The sequence below is a fragment of the Phaethon lepturus genome, unplaced genomic scaffold (assembly GCF_000687285.1).
Source record: "Phaethon lepturus isolate BGI_N335 unplaced genomic scaffold, ASM68728v1 scaffold7901, whole genome shotgun sequence".
Classification (NCBI taxonomy): domain Eukaryota; kingdom Metazoa; phylum Chordata; class Aves; order Phaethontiformes; family Phaethontidae; genus Phaethon; species Phaethon lepturus.
The window spans coordinates 8956-32082 of NW_010519779.1; the positions used below are offsets into that span (position 1 = coordinate 8956).

General features: G+C 38.7%; 1 protein-coding gene across 1 annotated transcript in view; it reads right to left on the reverse strand.

Annotated features, from left to right (window-relative positions):
• Nucleotides 1-9218: 9218 nt before the first annotated feature.
• Nucleotides 9219-23127, reverse strand: part of PTPN13 (protein tyrosine phosphatase, non-receptor type 13 (APO-1/CD95 (Fas)-associated phosphatase)) — a gene marked incomplete at its 3' end in the record, with an annotated part of 101849 nt that continues 87940 nt past the window's right edge. Inside the window, exons 35-47 of the mRNA XM_010297153.1 lie at nt 22300-22370; nt 20648-20709; nt 19808-19965; nt 19301-19476; nt 17891-17973; nt 16579-16634; nt 15299-15402; nt 14020-14168; nt 13338-13428; nt 12247-12584; nt 11489-11704; nt 10264-10326; nt 9219-9291 (exon numbers count right to left, since the gene is read on the reverse strand). Of these exons, the coding sequence (XP_010295455.1) occupies nt 9219-9291; nt 10264-10326; nt 11489-11704; nt 12247-12584; nt 13338-13428; nt 14020-14168; nt 15299-15402; nt 16579-16634; nt 17891-17973; nt 19301-19476; nt 19808-19965; nt 20648-20709; nt 22300-22370 (1640 nt within the window). The remainder of the gene's footprint in view (nt 9292-10263; nt 10327-11488; nt 11705-12246; nt 12585-13337; nt 13429-14019; nt 14169-15298; nt 15403-16578; nt 16635-17890; nt 17974-19300; nt 19477-19807; nt 19966-20647; nt 20710-22299; nt 22371-23127) is intronic.

A 23127-nucleotide genomic window follows, 5' to 3' on the forward strand; every position in this document is an offset into this window, starting at 1 on the left:
GTGATCCAGGGTTTCAAAACAAACAAAAACATTTAGGCTCTGCTGGGAAGAAAAAGCAGCTGTGCGTGAAAAAGCAGGTTACAGAAAGGGAATGAATGCAGAATTAATTATCATACAAATGGACAACCTTGCTTGCTTAACTGTATGCTTGGCTCACACAGCTCCTGTATAAATCTAACCTTGCTTGCTAATGCTTTATGATTCACTGAGAAAAGCTAAGCAAAGCAGGTAGCTGTGCTTCAGGAATCAATTCCATTAGGGCACTGGTTAACATGATCAAATTGTGCTGATGGGAAGACTGGCAGTGTTCTAGGAACATGACTGTTGAGGAAACACTTCCTGATAACAACTCACTCCCCTATTACCCATAGTATCAGCACGATAACCTTTTCCACAGTAGAACTGGGAATGATGCTTTTGTGTCATTATACCAACAGCCAGCTTTAGGAGCTACAGGCAGTGTTAGAGCTGCTTCAAGAGCAGTCAGCACTTGTTAAAGATACTGACATAAATGGGCTTGACCATACTTTATAATTTCATTTACTCTAAATGAAGATTGTTTGTTTGTTTGTTTCATGGATACATCAAGGAGACACAGACCAGTTATTTTAATTATCAAGTCACTGGGTCACTGGTCTTTGAGACATTATTATTCATTGTTGGAGAACTACCTGCTAAAAAAAGCCTTGTGACATACTAAGACTACACTGAACAATATCAGAACCTAGACAGATTTGACCTCAAGAAACCCACAACTTGTATATTAAGAAGCAACAAAATGACAGCAGATGGACAGACAGCACAGAAAACGAAACAGATTGTATGTACGAGGCTGACAGTCTCAATTTTGAACAAAGCAGTAGCCTGTGTAGCACCAGAGTAAGGGTGAACTATAATGTGACAAACAAGCTGACAGGCAATCAGTTATGCGTGCTCTTTGGGGCCAGCTCCAATAGGCTTGAGGGGTCCAGCTTCAGGTGGTCCTGTGGTGGCCATACCCTAGGGGCAATTTTCCTTCTCTACCTTAGAAAAAGCCACACACAGGAGATACAAGGAGATGCAAGAAGATACAGTCACAGATACAGTGCAGTTCTGCTGCATTCCCAACTCTTGACCACTCAAGGTCAAGATATTTTTAAACCCACAGCTGTTTGATGTGAGAAATTTATTTGCTTGACAAGTGTCAAAGTAGCTGTGGAGAAAGTGACTCCATTCTACAGTGCATAGCCAAGTACTCTTGCTTTATCCTCTAACCCTGTCCAGCTTCCAAAAGACTCCTGCAGGCTTACATAGTGCATTGAAGCTGGCTTACGCACCTCAAGGAGACAGAGAATTGTTATATGTAAAATGCTCAATGCACTCGGCTCCAATTTCAGTGGGCTTGGCCTGAATGCTCAACATTTTTAGAGGTGGAACCAAGATCAGGCTCCTTTACTGAAGCTTTGAATTCCACCTCTGTCAAGACTTCAAGCAACTTGAAGCGTTGACTCTTCTTCATGAATGATCAGCTCCTTGCAGTGACAACTACAGCATGCACAGTTGAAGTCAGAGCTGCAGCTATGATCACAGGCAGATGCACTGCTGGAGAAATGGGAAAGCAGAACCCCAGAACTCCTTCGTATACCTTCTGAACTCCTTTGTCTAACTTCTTTAAATCTGTATACTAAGGCAGGTTATTAACCATACACTCAGACTCAATTTTGCTGTTTGCAAAATAACCTTCAACTTTTGAACAAAGCAGTGGCTGGTGCAAAGGCTTATCTCAACACTCTGCTGGATTTACCCGTTATCGAAGGCACAATGTTCTTGGAGTTGAAACGGAGAGCTGTAGCAAAAAGAAGTAAGAAGAGGAATAGAATAGGACTAAGAGGAATGGGAATGTCTTCTGGGCACACAACTAAACACCTGCATTTGGGATTGCAGTATTAGTCAGAGACATGGAATAGAAGAAACATGCACTGAGAGTCCACCAGTTCTCTGTGTGATGCCGAGATGATAGATGGTCACATCACAACACACCTGCACAACACGCAGGGATATTCTGCTGCTGTGAGAAGTGATCCCAGCAAGCCACACTTCTGACAGACTGAGTAATCTGTATGGGGTTTGCACAGACACTGTACCTGTTACCATGAGAGGCAAGAGACTTCACTTTCCAGTGCCAGCGCTTTGGCAAGATTTTTTTTAACCAGTTCTCAGTTTGCCACATGGTACAGAGAGAGGCTATCCAAAGCATATTTGCCGCCTACTGCATAGACAATTCAAGTATGGGAGTCTCATATGATTTATGCACGGTTTGTCAGGTGTACAAGCAATTAACATACATGTGATGTGAAAAGTAAAGTGAAACTACTGGACTTTGTTAAAGTGCTTCAGGAGAACAACAGATTTCAAGGGAACAGGCAGCATTGCTGTCTGAGGAAGACGAAAAGAGCAGCAAACTTCAGATTGACAGTCACCCTAAAGCAACCCTAGCACACCTGGACTCCATACACATTTTGCCAAGGTGCAAAATTGGCTCTGAAAGGTACTTGAGTTTATTTGAACAAAATACATCAAAAAATGGAAAATCAGTAATAAGAACGGTCTAAGTTAACACTGAAACTGTTTCAATGATCTTAATGCTAAAAGGAGAAAACACTTTCTGAGATGGTTTTTGTGCTTAGCCTTCACTGGGCTACCAGTGATAGCCTGCACAAATTAGCTACAATTTCTGTTGCAGCCTTCCCCAGTGATTTAACAATCTCTGCAATTCTGACTAATGATACCCAGAACATTACTGGCGTGTTACCTCTCACGTCTCCCAACAACAGACTTATACAGCAACTTCCTTAGGAAGGAAAGGCTGAAGAATTGGCATGCTACCATATTTTCCCCAGCAAAGCATTCACCCGAACTTTTATGAAGAACAATAAAAATGGTTTATAGTTTGTGGAGGAGAACCCAGCAATAGAGAAGTGTGGTGCTGAACACATACTTCCCTCCAAAGAAATAAAAAGCATATATATATAAAAACATATATGATTCAAAGGAATTATGCGTATATATGAAAAAACAGCTGTAGGACAAGCCATGTATTTTTTTTATGGGCTATCCTAGTGTTCTTGAGGACAGCATGGAAAAATCCAACCTGGCTTTAAAGAGAGCTGAGAAGCCAAATTAGTCCAGACAAAGCTCCTTGTTACTGAAAACCAGCCTGTTTCTGTGACCAAGTTAACTTGTTTAGGAGATAACACTTTGTTTGGGAATCTGGCTATTAGACTGAAGCAGCAGTCAGAGCCCTACCAGAGAAAAAAATTGATTATGGATGTTACCACAGTATGACAAGGAATACTAAATTCATTTCCTGGACCTACCTGAGGAAATTATCAATTAAATCTATCCCCTGCCCAATGATTTATCCTTCAGTTCACATTCCCTAAGCCAGCAAGATCTTCCCAGCACTTCATTAAAACAAAACCAACCACCCCTTCCCCAACATCTCATTAAGAAACAAAGCTCCCCACAGAGCCCACTTGGCTGGCTGACACAAATCAGCAGAAATAAAGGACAAGAAGTGATGTTCAAATTCAGATCTGAATACCAGCCAGAGAAGGTGGTGTTCTGCTTTTTTTTTTTTTTCCCCCCTCAACAAAGCAGCACCATTCCTTAGCCCCACCCCAGATTTCAAGGTGAGTCCTCACCACAGAAAATAGCAAAGCCACCACAGCATGCAGCTGTTTTTCTCCTTACAATAAGAGCTGGCTAAAGGATGTCAGCACTGTTCTGCTCCTGGAAGAGGAAACACTTTCCCTCAAATGAAATAATCTGTTTCCACAACTCAGTCCCACCACCTTCCTCTCACAAGGCCAACCAGGATTTCTAAAGCCACCTGCCTGCCATGCTGCTGTTGATGACCAGATGCCATGACTTCTTTGAGCTCTGCACCACTTCTGCTCTGGGATTCCTAAAGAGGACCTGAACATGCTTCTAGGAGACCATCCATGAATCAACAGGTGCATTTTTTTGTTTTGTCTACAGACATATCCGACAGCATCTTTGACTTACCTTCAGACAAATGCAGACATTTTTCATTGCTGCTGGGTTTATTTGCTTTCTTTTGCCTTGTATCACATTTGATTTTGAAACATTATGGGGAGGAATGCATTGAGTTGCTATGTCAACTTCTAGACAAAAAGTCTAAATTCAGCAACGGAAGTGTATTGTATACAGCTGTGTATCAAGCATTTCTCTGTTTCACTGGGCTTTTTTTTTTTCACTGTTTTTTTTTTAGTGCATTTCTTCTCCCCTTCAATCAACAGGTACATACACTCTTTTTACACTTTATGTGAAAATAATTACTGGATTACATTGGACACACTTGTATCACAGGTAAAATGAAGTAATAGACCACAGAAATCCCACAGAACTCACTGTGCCTTTAACATTCAGAGCCCTTGCTACGTTGTCCTCTCAAAGCTGCTTAAATGATGAATAACATTTCCCTGAGTTTACCCTTCAGTTGGCCAAGATCAACTGCACTAGGAAGGCAGCACAGGAGAGATTCTCCACTTCAGCTGTGCTAACAGCCACAAACCACATGTTTGCCCTAGCTTTGTTCTGACTTGACTATCAGTGGATGTCATAAATTCAAACTTGCATCCTGATGATGGCTTATATTCTTGAATGTTAGCAAACTGCCTTTGACTCTAATAACAGAATTTTGCCCTCAGCTCATAGGTTTCTGTATCCCTGGGTACTGTAAAAAAAAAAAAAGAAAAAAAAGACATCACAGACATCTTGCATATTAAAGGTGGGTTCACTTATGTGACAAATACTAAGACAACATGAACCAGGAAGTTCCTAGCTTACACAAGGGGCCAAGCTACTTTGATTTCCCAGTGGAAGAGGAGTGGGTTTTTGGGGTTTTGTTTGTTTGTTTATGTGTTTGTTTTGTGGGGGGTTTTGTTTGTTTGTTAACATGAAGGAAGTCAGAAGCACTTGGTAAGCATTTTACCACCCGCAAGTCAGCCGTTTTTGAACCTTCAAAGATTAGATTAAAATTTTCTTCTACATTGTTAATCATACACACTACTTGTCCCGGCCCATCTATTAACTTGTGCCTTCATTTCAGAGGCTTGCAGGGGTGGGTATTACCTGGCTTCTGCCACACATGCGGAGCTACTACAGAACACCTTCACTACGATGTAGTTCACCTCATAGGAAGAGTTGTCCAGCTCCCACGATTTCTCCTATGTCACCTTTCACTGTCCTCCTAAGTCCCACCTCATCATACAGACACAGAAGACTTTTTTCAGCTGCAGAATCACCTGAAGACCACAGAGAATGGGCCTCTATTTGGGCTTGCACCATCAGAGGAGGACATACAAGTGCTGTAACAGAAACAGAAGCCCACACCCCAGTTATGAGCCTGCTCCCACTTACTTAAAGGGGGTATTAAGGTCTTTTCCTACCACCTCTCAGGATCCTCCTGCAAAATGCTGGACATATGATAAAGGAACGCATTCCCTAATTCTCAAGTACTTATTTTCCCCAGATAGCTAGTTTTAAAAGAACGTAAGTTGTAAAGGAAGAGGCTGCCCAGAAGCATTTGAGGAGCAACAATAATGAGCTCTCAAAATAGTCTCCAAGTAGCAACTGGAATTCCTCCTTTTGCAGGCTGTTGCCTTTCACTTGCATAGGCAAAGACTAGTAAGAAAAACAAAGGTATGATAAACTACTAATGGCACAGGGCTGCTTATGTAGCAAAGTATATATGCTTCTGTCAGCTAATTCTGGTTGGAAGAAAAAAGGACCTTTTCTCTCTTGGGTTAACGCACAAGGACAGCTCTTTAATTAGAATCATAATGTGTTATATATCAGTTTTTTTCCTAGTCTGGAAAGGAAGTTTACCTTCCTGATGAAAATCAGATGCCTATAGAAAGGAAAATCCCTTTCAGCTGGAGCATGTCCTACTTGCTTCCTCAGCAAGACATCACAGTTCTAAAAAAAACCCCCAAAAACCAAAAAACCACCAAACCAAAAACAAACAAAAACCAACAACAAAATAAGCCGCCACTCAAGATTTCCGCTGCCTGAAAATTATATAGTCAGCATACTAAGAAAGCACACAGCGTTTTTTTCCATTCAAGGAACTAGCTTCTCAGTCATTTTGCTTCTCATTTCTTCAAAGGGGGCATAAAGATTTTAGGTAGCCTAATCCCATGCAGAAAAAAAAAAAAAAAAAAAGAGTATTCATGTGTATTTCTAACCAGGTTCCCCATAGAAACCAAGCTTAAGCAACCACACTGCATAAACATGTCCATTGTCTTCTAATAAGTTTTCAGCTGTGGGTTCTATTTCAACCACACTGACCACGTCAAGTATCACAGATTGTAAGTTCCACCTGCTTAGCAGGAAACAGACACCCTCCCAGTGTCCTCAGCAAATATAAGACTAGGGAACACTGCATCTTTATTAGATATCCAATTCCGCAAGGCTGAGACAAAAACCCAAAGAAATTCAGACCACTTCTCAAGAGGCCAACGCCACCTCTCACCATACATGCATGACTTAGGAACACCTGAATGATTCCCACTGAGCCCCAGCTGTTTTATCATAAAGTCAGGGTAATCAGGAATTTGGCCAAGAAAACTTCAATGTAGGAACACCGTACTATTCCTGCATGACCTTGTTTTCACCTACATACTGACGTTACTGGGAGGATGATTTCAGATGGAAAGAGCTGGAACAAACAGATTGAAGGCAAATGTAGAAGGGCCACATTTACCTTTTTTTGTTCAAAGGAGGATGCTTTGCTCCACAAGATCCCTAGTTTTCTTAAAAAGAGTTAAAATAGTTAATAGGTGAGTAGGGATAAGCTAGGTTTCCTAGCTGGACTTCTGGCATTGGGGTCCAATACAATACCTAAAGATTAGTAGGTGAATAGACAGGTCGGTCTGTTCACTAATCATGTGCTCACCTTGCAAGGGTAATAATCTGAGAAAGTGAAAAGACTGTCGGGGGGGGGGGGTGTGTGTTTCCTTTTTCTCAGGATGGGGAAGTTAGGTCACGTTAATTATCCTCCGCTTTTCTATGTGCCCATCATTAAAAGGAAACTGGGTGTAACATACCATAGATCTTCATATTTCTGAGGACAAGCAACAAATCCTGGAATCTTGTACTGATCTGTGTTTCCCATAAGCTGTAATCTGATGCAAATTGTTTGCACCATACCAAGGTGTTCTTAATATAGCATACTATACAAAAATCAGTTCCTGTTTCTACCTTGTTTGGCATGTATCTGCAAGATCTAAAGGAAGAATTCAACTGCCTCAACCATACTGTTTAGTTACCATAACAATTTTTTTGTTTCTAAAAACCAGACATACCAAAGTTCTCTGAAATCACTATTTATATTTTAAAACAGTAGCAGCAGTGTATCAACTAGCTCTGTTTACTTACTTTGCCTGTTGATAACTGTAGTCCTGAAAATCTTCTGTCTTCACTTTAAAAGGTCCTTCATATAGGTGTACTGTCAACACAGCTAGTCAATCTGCCTCTGCTTCTATCTACACAGTATTAATTTTCCTTTTCCTTCTTCAAACTACACTGCTCTGAAAAAGGCACAATTTTTCAACTCTGCTGGTGGGAATAAAAATCATAGTATTACTGTGACAAGTGAAAAAGGCTCTTTTCTTTTTTAATTAATGCTATTGCTAGCTAGAATACAATTAAACAAGCAAGACAGTGACTGTTTAAGTTTTGGAACACCAGAACGCTGTGGGCTACTATTTTGAAGAGTGAAAACCTTGGATAATCACAGGCATTATTTCCACCGTTGCAATGCAGAATGCTGTCAAATTAGTACACTTACACCCTTCCTGACAGCACAAGTAACAAGCTTCAGTGCTTCTAAGGACTGCTGAGACAGGAATACTGCTCAAACCCTCAGATGGTCCCCTGTGCTGGCTGATTGCAGTTATTCATCATTCAAGGTTCCCATACCGCATAAGATGAAGCTTTCCTTTCAGAACAGTTTTGATTGTTTACAACATAACTAAAACACTAAGTTACTTAGAATCCGATATCCTGCTTCCCACCTCAAACCTGGTTGCTTTAAGCAGAGTAGATGACATTGTTGTCAGATCACTGCCATAGCATCCAAGTACAAACACAACCAAAAAAAAAGTTATACAGGTCTCAAAGCCCAGGTATGCTGAAAAACAAGGAGGGAAGGAAAATATCCTCTTCCTTTCACCATAGTGTGGAAACTCTCCAGAAAGGAACCCACAGTTCTGCAGGTTTTTTCAAACAGACATTGAAGAACAGAAGGGCACTGAAAATTTAAAATGTGCAAAGCCCTTTTGTTGCAAATTTCTCAAGTGCAGCAACCACAATGAAGGATGCCATGTAAGGCCAAGAAAAATCAGTCACAATGAGACAAAAATACCCAGACCCACTGATCAGTATACTTTAGGTGTATTTTTTATTTACAGAGTGGAGATGCCTACTCAGTTATAAGGTTAGACACCTGATAATTCAGCTTTTTTTTGGTAAAAGTATATAAATATATACATGAAACTCTATGAAGTAAACATTAACTGTGATACTTACAGTAAACATTCACTACTATCCGTATGCTAACAAGTATCTCTTACAACTTAAATGCTGATTTCAAGATACCCTCTATAAAATAGCTGTAGCTGTAGTAAAAGGGCAAAAATTCTGTGCCATAAACAAGCTTTTAAAAGAGATGAGTAAAATGTCTTTGTAATAAAGTTTGCCAGGACAAAAATACTGCTTCATCTTTCCCACTCCCCCATCCCATAAGAAACTAATACTCCAAAACAGTTGCAGAACTGCAGGAAGTATTAAGATTACTTTTTTCTTCTTCTTTACTTTTTTTTTAATTAAAATATTTTTATTTCAGTATTTTATCACATATTAAGGAAGCTGCAAAAAATGCAGCTTTATTAAATATTATTTACTGTTATACAAAAATCTCACATATGTGTCCATGGGGCTGAAGACATTAGTGGTATTGTATGAGCTATCCCTTTTTCTTATGGCTATATACCTTATTTAGAATGATGGAGAGACTTTACAGAAAAGACATTTGATAGCAACTGAAGAAAGGGACTGGAAAACTATTGGCAGAACAAAGAAAACATATGAGAGCCTCTAGACCTCCTTGCTTCCTTATTTTAAAAGCACTTCTGCTTCAGTATTTTATTTGCCTCTCTGTTGTTCTTCATGTTGGAGATGATTCAGGACATAAAGCACAACTTGATAGCAGAAAATGTACTGATCCTGCAAGGGAAAGGAAATCACAGAACACGTGAAAAATGCTTGCACCACCTAAGCAATTCACTCTCACCTACACTTCACAGGTGCACAGCACTTGATTTCAATACTATTTCTACAGTTAAATAAAAATCCCACAAAACATAAAACCCTAGTGGAGAAATATGCAACCTCAACTTAAGCCAAAATACAGACAATGCCCCTGCCACTAAAGATACATTTTTATATGGGACATTTATCCTCCTTTCACACCAAAACCACCTCAAACAGAGTAAGTAGTTTGCATACACAGAAATCAAAATAACAAGTCTTGCATCAATGCAAACTAATAACAACTTAATCTCAGTGATACAGGTGTGGGGGCTAATACATGTTTTGGGGTATGAGGTGGGGCTGATAGTTTCGTGGTTTGGTTTTAGTTTTTTAGGGGGTGTTGTTTTTTTTTTTAAACTATGATTTGACAATTCCTTCATATTCAAAGAAAAAGTACAGATTTTAACAAGACCTCATGATGTCCAAGTCTAAGGTAAAGTCAATTAGTTCTAGATCTAGATTTTTCCTTAAACATTCCTTTAGCTTCTGGTTGAGTATCTCCCCAAAAGAGATTTCAGGACATCTCTGGTAGTATCAGTGATTCATAGCAGCTACAGTTAGGTCTTCGTTTCCGTTTATAATTTTCAGCCAAAAAAGCTCAGCTGATTTCCTCTATAATACATGATTTGAAGATGAAAACTCCCAACTTTTTTTTTTTTTAACACACAGATCAAAACAGCACAACATGTTAAAAATTGCATGCGTTTATAACTGTTAAATACATACGGCTACTCACTGGTATGCATCTGATTTAATTCTCACGACACAAACGTTGCATTAGAGGGCACAAAGACAATCATTGTGTGCATCACAGAAAGTTTCCTGGCACATCAGTTAGAATTCCAGTGTCTTTTCTTTAGCTGTACCTGGGGAAGCCAGACTCACCTCTGTTTGAACCATCCCATGTCTCTGCAGACGCATCGTGCGTACCAGGTCTGAGATGTCAAACTGCCAAAACAAACAGCAAGTTAAACATTCAAAAAAGACATACATATATATAAAGGAAACCTCCCCAGCATCAAACCAAGGATAAACATTTATTAGTATTTAGCTACTAAATCAATACATATTATTGTTTTAATAAACAGTAACATTACAATAATTGTAATATTAAACAAATAACAATTCCAGCCTATATATGTCTGGTAGATAACCAGCATGTGCTGTCTCTGGTCAATACAGATGTGGCCTTCCTACATCCTTTCTCTTGTTTTCTCTGTGCACAGGCTCTCTTGCTTACTCTTACTAGGAGCTGAGTGTGCAGAAAAATAGAGCCCCTTGGTCCAACCTAACAAAAGGCTTTTTATTTCCTCGGGTCTATAAAGTTCTAGACATTTAGCGGGTGCTTAGAAACCCCATTGAGCTAAGCATGACATAGCTCATCTTCTCTACAAAGCCACAAAAAGATTTGCTACAGCAGGCCACTGAAGGACACAAACATAAGGAAGCTAGCACCCTCCTGTGGATCACCCTAGAAAGCATATTCCTGGTTGTACTGGAAAAGTTAATTTATATACCCTCAACTCCAGCTGAGATGTATGTACACTGAGTTTTTGATTCCGTTGCCTAAACAGATACTCTCGTTGGCTTCTAGCTGCCCTCCAACAGTTCACAGATCTCTTACTGACCCAGTGCCACAGCTCTCAGTCCTAACATCATATAACACGATAGTTCCACTGAGTACATCCAGCCCGGTAATGCAGACATTTTAACTTTTCCTTCAATTGTCCCTGTCATCATGGCAACACACCCAAGCCATACACCAGAAGTCTGCTATGGTAGGGGATGTCCTTACAACATATCCTAGAATGTCTCAAGTGGCACCTAACAATGTTGGATTGCTGAGGTGTCAACAAACAGGACATTGAACAAGATTCCCACAACTAACCCAAGAACCAGTGGATGTTAGAGCTCTTCTCCCCTGGGATCATCAACAAAGAAACATTTCACAGGTACTGCCATTTAACACTCTGTTTTATATTACATTAAGACATGGCCAGCACGCTACTCTCAAATGCATGGCATATTCTTTAAACAATTGAATAGATCCAATGGAACACATTTCTTGCAAGTCAAAAGCACATCTTAGCCCACCTTTTTGGATACTCACATCAAGGTCTCTGCTGATTAACCCTAGAACAACGTCTATACAAATAAGGGTCCCAGATCTTCCAATGCCTGCGCTGCAGTGAGTTATAATAGGTCCCGATTTGTGGACATGCCGCATGTAGGAGATAAAAGTAAGCAGGTCATCTGGTTGAGAAGGGGTGTCATGGTCAGGCCAGGCGATGAAGTTCAGATGGGAAATGTGCCGTACTTCACCTGTCTGATGTTTACGAACAACAACAACAAAATGTAACACATTTAGAATAAAAAGACAAAAGGTAAGCTCCCAAAGGAAACAGCCTTAAAAGATGGGGTTTTGCCTAATGAAGCTGTTCTGTAACTCAATAAAAGAGAAACAATGAGCTAAACTGAAAATAACTAGCAAGTAATTGAATAGTATAAGGTTCACTGTGCAGACTGAGCTGGTCACACAGAAGAATGAGCCAGCCAGACTGAATTATTAGTGAATTTCAAATCCCTATGTATGTTTCTGTGGCCAAAGGCACCTAGGGAACCAAAATTGAGAGTCTCATTAACATAATGAAATAATCTCCTGGCCCAACTGCCTTCTCCTATAAGGTGACAGAGTGGCACAACCTTCAACCAGAAAGAGGTGCCCGCTAATGATCACTGTGCAAAGAGAACCCCCGGGTTACCTTTTGAAGTAGACATTGCAATTGAAAGCAGGCAAGCCAGAAGTATGAGGATAAAAATGCCAACACTCAGAAAAAATTCTAAGCATGCAGAATTAGATTCACTTACCTGAATCTCTTCTAGCTCCAGCACTCTAATGATAAAGCCCTTCAGCTGCTGGAGTCTTACAAGAGCAAGTCGTAGTCTATCATTTATCATGGTGGTTTTATTAAGTACATCTGGCCAGTAACGCTGGCATTTTATCTTTTCTCCTTCAACCTCCTGAGTCATCATGGCAATCACAGTACAGTTTTGCTCCCAAACCATTTGCCAGAAATCTGCTACAGTAGTAGGAAGAGGTCCTTGACATGCAATGTAAATGAATTCTTCATTCCCCACTGGCATGCGAATGAAACTGGCATTGATGTATCCACCTTCAATCCCAAGAGGTACTCTAGTGGTATCATCTGCAATCCCCACACAACAAAAATACTTCAGTGTTATGCATGCACATAATCAGACCTTCACACTATAGAGATTATAAGCCTTACACACTCACATAGTACTTCCCTCCACAGATGCTTCCAGATCTTATTTGAAAAAATAAATCACTACTATACTTGCTTTAGCATACTAATCAATACTTCTCTTTGAATAAAGAAAAAGATTTGAATCAAGAAAAAGTTGGCTAGGGGAGAAATCTAAATCAGCAGACATACAGGGTACGTGATTTGAACTGCAGCACCTGTGAAACTGAAGTTGAATATTGCTCACTCAGAACTAACCTTTGTCAGTTCTCACTTCTCCACACATCTCCCATCTAACAAACAGAGTTTTGTTGCAGGAAATTTACTGGGAATAATATACACGTCTGTTTTTCCAATTTTACATGAGTAAAACTGAAAAATCTGGTCTGCCTCCATATGTATATCTCATTTAAGACACAGGATCTGCTGAAACAGCTGAAGACTCTCTGAACATCCATCCCTACCTGCTACAGCAGTATATTGTTCATTGATCTTAACTGCTTTATAAATGCATACTTTAAATGTGTAGAAAATTAGTTGCACATTTATATTTTTCCTTCTCAGTAGCAGAACTAGGATTGTGACTCAAACCATCCCACTTCTGATCCAATTCAGGTAGTAGCAATATATCAATACCACCCTACCGGTGGTAACAAAATATCAACAGTGAACTTGAGATTAGTTAGGACTTACAAGGAAGTATGTTTTTATATCTATTCTTTTTCCTATTCTCCTTTGCTTGTCCAATCAAACACTGATCCAAGGGTTTTAACTCCTGAAGGTTCTGTAAAGAAGTAATTACACGGGCATTAGAAAGCGCCGAGTGGTAGCAAGTCTTACAAGCAGTTATGTAACCAAGTCTTTAACAGACAGAACTATTAAAAAAAAAAATCCTAATGCAGATATGCAAAATAATTCAGTCACAGGAAAGAAAATAATTTCACATAGCTAAGAAAATGAAACAAACAAAAAAATATTTACTAGATAACAGTGGGGTTACCTCATGCTCTCAAAAAAGAGATTGTGTAACATAGTTGACTTAAGACTTTGGAAAGACTGTTTTGACGTTCTGCAGCTAGATTTTGCCACCTCTGTTTACCTTGTCTATGCCTGCTAACACCATACTCATTTGGTAATTTACCAGAAGTAAGAATGATGTAAAGACACTTTTGAATTGAATTCCCCGTGCAAATTAATCTTATCTCTCAGCAGCTAGTGGGGCGAAGGGAGAGAAGTCTTTGGTAAAAGAAGTCTTTTCATCCCTTTAGAGCTGCAAATTAAAGAGCTGTGGTAGCTAAGGCAGCGATGAACCAGCCATTCTATTTCTAACTGTTTCATACTAGAAAAAAAAGAACTTTAAAAGACAGTTACTCACTTCAATCTCTTTAGAAGGGACTCCCTGTTCCAGCAATCCACGCAACATCCTGATCACTGACTTCAGTTTGGCTCCAGAGTACTTGCCTCCAGGGAGCACATTCACAGTAGGGAGTGCAGAGATCTCTTCATTTGTCACTAGAGGGAAATCTAGCAGAACAAGAAGACTGATTGATACAAAAATAAATAAATAGCTAAAACTAGGGGCACATGCACTGTGGTGCAATGTTGGATTTCCTTGTTGCTGCTCACCACTGTACTACCTGTTTTCTCTACAATACATCCACACACCAGAGAGAATACACAGATTCCTCTGGTTGGCAGGTAAAAAAAAAAAAACTAACAAAACCAGTATGACACAAAATCAGCTTTGATGAATCCAAGAACCAAACGGAGTGTTTTCCTGAACTCCCAATAAATACACTGAAACAAACTTCAAATATATCTTAAGTTTTTCATACAATAACCTACAAAATGGATGAATGCACACAGGGATGAATTCAGAACTCTCCAGTTGAACATCGCAGCCTGTACCTCCATTCTTAGCACTTATATTCAACATATCTTTCAAGTGGTAATCTAAGATGTGTTAAATACTTCTTTTTTTCCCATAAAGCTTGCTTTCTATCAGGCCTTCAGTGTTTCTCTGAAGCACAATATTAATAAGCCAACAGTCTCTCTGTTATCGCAATTAAGAGTGTCTTAAATCTACTGACTTAGTCTAAAGGTTTAAATGGATTATACTTTTTCTTTTAGCGAATGCAGACAAAAAGCTGCTGTATATGAATTTCAGGAACTGACATTTCTAATGCTATCTCAAAAAGTAAAGACTAGATTCTGCCAAATGCATCAAATTGAGTAATGTTCCACTCCGCCATGCTGAGCAGCAGTGGAAGAATGATAATCAAGATAAAGAAAAAAATATTGCCTAATTTGAGCATTTAGTATCAAGTATGTGAAGCATATAATAGATCAATCTGATCACAATCAAACATCTCTATTGTTACAGCTGTCGTCAGACATAACCACAGAAGAAAGCAACTCAGCTGGTTTTAACTCTACTACAAATACAGGCACAATGTTGCCAATACTTGTCCTTATTAACTCTCACGTATGTATTACACAAAGCTGTAAAGATCCCTTCCAGTGGGCTGCTGAGCTGTTAAAATTTCCCATTACACCCTCAAAACATTATCAGGACATTTTAAAATTCACTTCTGACATTTTGTCTATTTAATGTGATCCTCTATTTTCCACTGACTATTTGTTAAAGGTCTTGCCTTTATTTACACGTTCCTGGCTGACTGATTCAATGGGCAGTTCATCACTTCCCCACGTGATTTCATCTTCATCTGCTTGGCTCAAAGGAGGTTGTGGAGGAGATCTATAAGAGGACAAGGTATGGAAGTAAGAAAGAACACCTAGAAATAACCAACACATTTGCAATCTAATAAAAAAAAAGAATTGCCAGAAAGTAATTTATAGCTACAAGTATTTCTGGACTGGATCCATACCAGTAATCACAAAACCCCACCATTTTTTCCCCTTCTTTAAATCCCCAGTGGGAATGTGAAAAAGGTAACAGGGGAAAAAGAGCCAGAAGACATGAATCTAGTAATAACTATCATTGCAATTACTTTTCAAAGGCTAAGCAGTCAAATAATATCCAATAGCAGATTTGTACCATTCACATAATTCACTACCTATACACTAGAATATCTATTTTCAATTGCAAGTTTTCTAGGTTTGTTAAAGATGGTAATAAACTTACTGAATATTTTATATCATAATGTCGGTGCTTGTGCCAAGTCTTAACCCAAAACTTCCCTGAAACTTAATCAAAACATAAAAAGAAGTATATACACTTTGACTAAAGCTTCACTTAGACTATGGACTAAAATTATTTCACAAAGAAAAATGATCTTGGGAATTTCCAAAATTCAAGGTGGCTCAAAGGGACAGCTAGTACCTTGGCCAGGCATATCCTTAGTTTTCCATGTGAAAAAATAAGCCCCTGTTCTGGTTTTGGCTGGGATAGAGTTAATTTTCTTCGTAGAAGCTAGCGTGAGGCTAGTATGAAGCACCCAAATGAGAATAGATGGCCCAGTGGAACTATATGGTTTAGCTTCTGTGCTCTAAAACTGTAAGTAGCATTAATTGAAGCTTATTAAAGATTCGAACTGAAGACAGCATTGTTTCAATGTTTTCTTCACATGCAAGGACCAAAATGTTAGTACAATGCAAATTAAGTTATTTGGAGCCATTTGAACACAGCCCAGTTACTTGTTATAACCATGTATCAAAGGAATAAATAAAACTAGGGCACAGTAAACCACATAAAGGTGACTAGTATTCAGGCAAATTATAACCTTTTAAATAACAAGAGTAGACAGAGAGCAATTCAACATGACATTGCACAGATATTTTACTGGGTTTGTTTTAGTTTGGGGTCAGGTGTTTTTTTTGGTTGGGTTTTTTTCCTCTCATTATAACATATCCCTCTTCAGAGTTTCAGACTTCACAGGTTTGCTTTCAAGCAACACTAGAAAAGAAATCTTACCTTTCTGACATAGCTTTTACTTCACTATAGTCTTCACAACCATTTACATGTGTTGGCTAGTGGAAGAAATATTTCAAAACACATCAAAGGACAGTTATAACATTCACCCACTGTAAATTTTAAACAATTAACAATTACATGGACTATTTCTGAAGGGTACTGAGTTCAAAGCAACACATAATGACAGATTTTCCTCTTTTAGACATCTCATTAACCCAAAATAACAGAGGATGAGAACACTGAGCACTTGGAAAGAGGCTCTACTGTAACAAGGCCAAAAAGCTATGTTTTAAAAGCATTCCTGACTCACAGCAGCAGCAGCAGTACAGCCGTCTAAATTTTCTCCAGTTGACTTTTTTTTTTTGTTTCTAATACTTAAAAAACCCTTTATGAGGTAAGTTTGATAGTGAAAACTTCTGCCTCCTGTCAAGCCACCAGTCCTATACAGAACAGGGCTTTATATCTAAATGACAGGTACTCCTAGGTATGCCTTCCTTAACAGTCAATGAATACACAGCAGAGAAGGCAGCATTTTGATCCTCCTTTCAAGAAAAACTCTACAAAACCATTTATACTTAATTAGACCAGCTTCCAAGTTTCCACTGCCATACTCAATGAATTTTACTTGTGGATCTCCTAGAACACACTGTCACAGAGCCAGATTCCTGATTTGACTCTCAGCTCTACTAACTGGACAGAAAGCTGCAACAGCCAGGATATGTTGGATAAACAGAGTTATGCCAATTTGAAATATGAGACAAAACCCAGGCTTCTAGTGACTTATGTAAAACAGGACACACAATACTGTAGGGTAAACCACATATAGAAGTTATTCAAGTTAATGAACATATCCTAGCAAAACATAGGAGAAAAAAAAAAATCTCTAATTTACATTTTGGACAGTTAAGTCTACACACCATTCATTGTGACCGCTTCCCTTTTTTAAGCAGGAATCAAGGTTAGATTACATTTTTAGATTTTAGATTAAATGCCCGAAATAACATTAACAAGGTAGTTTATTGTCACCCTTTTTGAAAAAAAGCTGTTTGGCTTTATATGAGAAACAATGTAAAGTAACTCAATGCTTTGTTCTCTTATATAGCTAATTATGATAGAATAATCATACACTATTTACAAAAAAAGGATGTTTGTAACACCATTCACAACTACTACTAACAAAGATGTTTTCATTTAAAAGACACGTAAAGTTATTTCCGCAAGTTCTACGCCAGTAAGGAAAATAATAAATTGAAAGAGCGTCTGAGAAAGCAAAATCAGCAGACAAATGTCTGCCAGCTTCTTGCCATCCCACCTCTGAAAAATCTTCAGGTAAAGATGACCCATCACAGTCTGTGTCTTCAGACTTATCTTCTGTCATCTTTCCATTCACCTCTGCTGGAACGGGGAAATTGAGAGATACAGCATAAACACACCGAAAGATGCCCAGGAGCCACCTTCTCACATATGTGAATCCTGTTACACCTGTCTGTCACTACACAGGGAGTACAGGTGCCAGAATAACCAAGAAACATTTTTCAAGTCCCTTTGCTACCAGTGTGTTGGAAAAGGGGTCTTACTGTATAGGATAATGAGACTTTAAGCTTCTTTCTTTTTTAACTGGAGCAGCTGTCATTACATGTGAGATTGTTTGCATAGCTAACAGAATTATCTGTGCCACAGCATAATGGATGGACAGGCTAGTGCTGGTAGGTTATCAGATTCCCATGTCAATAGTGTTTCTGACAATTTGATTGCATTTAGACCAGCAGTAGGTCTAAACTAGGATTCCACTTGCTCTTTGTATTAACAAGACCTAATTAAGATGTGCCGGATAAAATCTGATTTGTATTTGTCTGCTACAGTAGTTCCCTGCTGCTGTATCTTATGGATTCAATTCATCTTCTGTTGCAAAGGCCAGATCCTAGCTACAAGAAATCTGAAGTAGTGGAGCTCCAGTGATATTCCTCAGCTGAGGTCCTGGCACAGCCAGAACCTCAGTGTTCCCTGATTTCTGATGTAATGACCAATGACAATAACCAAACGAACTTGCAGAGCAGAAAAAGAGATGAAATAATTGCCATTTTGCAAGGTATATCCTGAGTTTTAGAAGGAACCTCTACAGTAAGTAGCAAATATCTTGCTTGAACTTTTGGAGCATACATACGTAGTGTGACACCACAAAGGAACTACAAATCCTACTCCATGCTAAATTTCAGTTAATAACAACCGGAGCTGAGGAGATGGAATGAAACGAAAGAAAGGTGTACAGACAGAAGCAGGTACTGAAAAAAGTTTTTCTAAAAGAGACAAAGCAGGTTAGCAAATTGTTGGATTTTGAGAGATCTCAACACATTTCCAAGTTGTGCAATCTACAGTTAATGAAATGTTGAAACACTTCAGCATTTCAACATGACTGTAGCTGCAGAATCAGGTACCTAAACAGCTTGAACGTCACTCAAGAGAAAATTAGAGATTGGGATTAATTTTCCCAGATTACTTAGCACAAAATCCAGATTTATCAAACCAGAACTTGACTTATTAAATTGCATCTGAAGTTCACTGGACCCAGCAACCATTTCTCTGTGTTCTACTTGGGAAACTTTCAGTTCCCACATCAATTCAATGTCAATCCTCCCTCTTGCCAAATCAATTGCTTATGTGGCACCTTGTTTCCAGAAGTAGTTTGTTGTTAATGATATGCTTTTTTAATGGCTTATGTTACCTGGTAGGTGATCTTCTGATGTGGCCTTCTTGAGATGTAGAAGACTCTGAGCCTCTGAAGTTGCATTATTACGATTTAAGAGATTCTGGGCTTCCTCATCTACAACATCCAACAGATACTGGACAACTTCATTGTGATCATCCTCATCATAATACTCATCATCTGGAACCTCTGTTTATAAAGAGAAATAGTACAAAATGCCAAGTTTTCCCAATATAGGATGTTTTGGGGAAAAAAAAAATCAAAGGGGCAGACACCATGGCATTATTTGTAGCTGTTACCATGGCTTTCCTTCATTCGTTCTCTAACACAGAATCCAATTTCCATAAATCTACTTCCAACATCAACTAATTTCTCTAAAGCAGAGCGCACAACTTGGAGATGGTCTTCTAAAATTGACTGCCAGCCTAATATTTAGTTGTTTCAGCCTACTCAACAATGCCTTCATTCTCTTGTACTTATATACTGAAGACAGAATAAAGCTGTCCCCCATCTCACCTCCTCTTACCTGATTTGTCACTGTGTTTAGAAAAATCTGACATCTGATTGGTAAAACTAAGGGAAGGTATATCTCCAGACCCCGAGAGATTCTTAAGTCCTTTTGTGTGATGGATATTGTTTTCTGTATTTGCCCAAGAAGGTCCTAGGATGCCACTGCCATTTATCTAAGACAGCAAAGAACAGTACAAATTAAATCCTAAGAGTCTGATGATTTATTAAAGCAGCAAGCAACCCTTAAAAAGTTCACCACTGTACTTCGCGACAAATAAAAAACCCTATTCATATTGTATTCTCATCTGCGATAGCTGGGTGATGGGCGGGCAGCTTTTAGGTGTGTTAGATGTTTCACACGAAAAGAGCAAATAAAAAAAATTTAAAGCAACAAAGAAAAAAAGTCCCACACGGTGATGAAAAAGCAACTACTACAAGAGAATGCACAGTAGTATTTAACATTATTATGACCTTTATAAAAGGCTTCAATATTTTTGGTGCCACAACACGCCATTTCTCAGAAAAAACAAAGGGGATAAAAATAAAGAAAACCGTCTAGTAAATCTAACATGCAAGCATCTGCAGAAACTGTGAACAGAATGGGGTTTCTGGATCATAGCCTTGCATCCTTCTTGTAAGACCATATGTCTTTTGATACAGCAGTCCCAAAGAAAGAGAAGATAAATTTCAAAAACCTTGCATATTTCTTGTGATCATTGCTTACTCACATCAACTGACAATAGTGTGTTTCCATACTTTCATTAACAGATTGTTTAATTAATTTATTTGTTTTTAAAATGTGTGTAGATCCTTTTCGCTGGTTAATGATAGTGAGCACAACACAGGAATATTTACCTTGGGCCCGTAATCATCAGCTGTCTTTTCTGTTTTATCACAGGGATCACCACAGGAACAGCCTACACAAAAATGGGAAAAACCAACAACTTCACAGCAGCTTTTTCACAGAAATTAGCCCCCATCAATAAATTTTATAGGTATTTAATGTTAAGAAATGAATAACATTTCTGCCTCCTGCTTACTGGGCATTACCAAACTTACGTATGAGGGACTACACTTTATAATGGATTTTTGAATGTTATATTCAATGGGATCAGAAAGCATGAGTGCTAATACAAGTAACCAACTAAGCAGAAAGAAATGTTGAGAAATAGCTTAACAACATACAGTGGAAACATGCACCTTTGGGAAACAGGGCATGATTCCCTTTCCCTTGAAGTGTACAAAATACAACCCTACAATCATCTGTGATTTTTTTTAACCATCATCTGACGTCTGTGTTCTTGTTCAAAGATATCTTTCCCTTCTTGGTAAAGAAAAAGGTGATACTGTGATATCAGAGACCACCGCCTATCCTAGACATCCCACTAGTAGCATAATAAATGAGACAAAGTGGCACCAGCAGATGCTATATACCTAGCTACTAGTGGAGTTCTGGATTTTCATATATGCTACACTTTTACAAATTAAGAAACATGTAGATGAAATAACCGAAGGCTAAGAGTAACCTTATATCTTGCTGTGAACCTATGCATGACAAGTTATCTACAGGAGGGGAGTTTTAAGTGGGGTCTTCCAAGATTTGGTTACAGGGCTTGCTCCCAATGAATATCTTGACTAAGTTTTTTGAAACAAAGCATGTGGCATGCTTGGAAAATATGTAAGCAACACTGAACTGTAAGAGTGGCAGTAATTTCATAATGGAAGATCAATACTCAAAGTTATCTAGATACGTTAAAGGAAGCATGAAAAACAAGACTATGATGAATCAAGACAAATGCAAAGCGCCACATTTCAAAGAAAAAGGAAATGCTTAAGATGGTAAGTAACCACATAAGCAGTTGCTCTGCACAGAAGCAAATGCAGGTGGTAAAGGATCCTGAGTAAGTGAGCGAACAAGGAACTATTTAGCAAAAGGAAGTTAATCTCACTTGGGATGTATTAAAAGGAATGCTGTCTACACAACCCTGGAAATAATTCTTCCTGTGTGCTTGGCACTGGTGAGCCTCACTCAATGCCATGTGTGTGAACAGAAGCACCACACTTGAAGAGGAAAACACCGAGGTGTAAACAAACTGCAAGGGAGCAATAAAATCAATTTTGGCTCTTGAAAAAGAGAAGACCAATGGGAGACCTGAAGCCCTTTCAAATGTAACAAATTGGTATTTTTATTCCTGGTCAGAGGAAACAACAACAACTTTATTATTAACAATTATGATAATAATCAACTGATTGAAAGACTTAGGCTTGATATTAGAGAGAATTTCTACACTACATGAGAAATGGAATCATAAAGAGACTATTGTCGAATCTCTTTTCGCGGAACTTTTAAAAGAAAGATCAAGCAAACACCTTCTGGAGGTGATCTCAGTAAATGGAGTCCTAGTACAGCCACTGGACTAGGATGGTATCCTTAAGGCCCATATGAGTTCCTTCATTTTTATAAACACGTGCATTTCACTTGCAATAAGTAAGCAAGCAAGTCTTACCATTAGCTTTCATTGGCCATGGATTTGAGCTATCGGGGCTTTTGGGTTTTGGAAGCACTGCATGACCATCTCTATGAAAAGAAATGTTTACAGACATTTTTATTAAAAAAAAAAAAATCATGGTAATCATCATATATTAATGTAAATATATACTATCAGTGAAACTGCTAATCATGCTTTCTATTACAACAGTTTTGGAATACTCAAAACATTCAATGAGAGAGATTAAGCACTGGTAGTTAGGTTAGTTCCTACTTCAGGGAGCACCAAAGAGTTTGTTAGAGCTGGACTCTCCTTCTAGATTCTGAGAAAAAGATTTGACCTTGCAGCCTCAGGACTTTGCATCTCCTGGGATATAACAGAGTGAGAAGGAGAAAGAGAAAGAGGAAGCAAAGAACGGCAGGCATGGCTGGAAGACTTAAAAAATGAAGCAAATATTTCAGTACCAGGTAAATATTAAAACAGTAATCTGGAGTTTTTTTAGACTGCTGTGTTGCCATAAAAGAAGCAGCAGGGATCAATGAAAATACAGTGGTACACTAAGATCTGTGCCATAGGGTTTTGACATTCACCAGTGTGCCTGGACATCCATGTGACAGTAGAACTATTTAAGCATGAAATAATGTTTTATCTCCTTTTCATGATTATAGAACTCTCTGTAGCAGTTTTAAGAAAAAGGAGTAATTGTATATAAATAACCTGTGTCATATTTTGAAAATAGTGTTTTGAACACTTGCACTTCATAGCTGCACACAGCCTTGTCTTCCCAAGAAACACAAAGCACAGCAAGTACTAAGTACCCTTCTGCTCCACTGAAGCACAAAAACT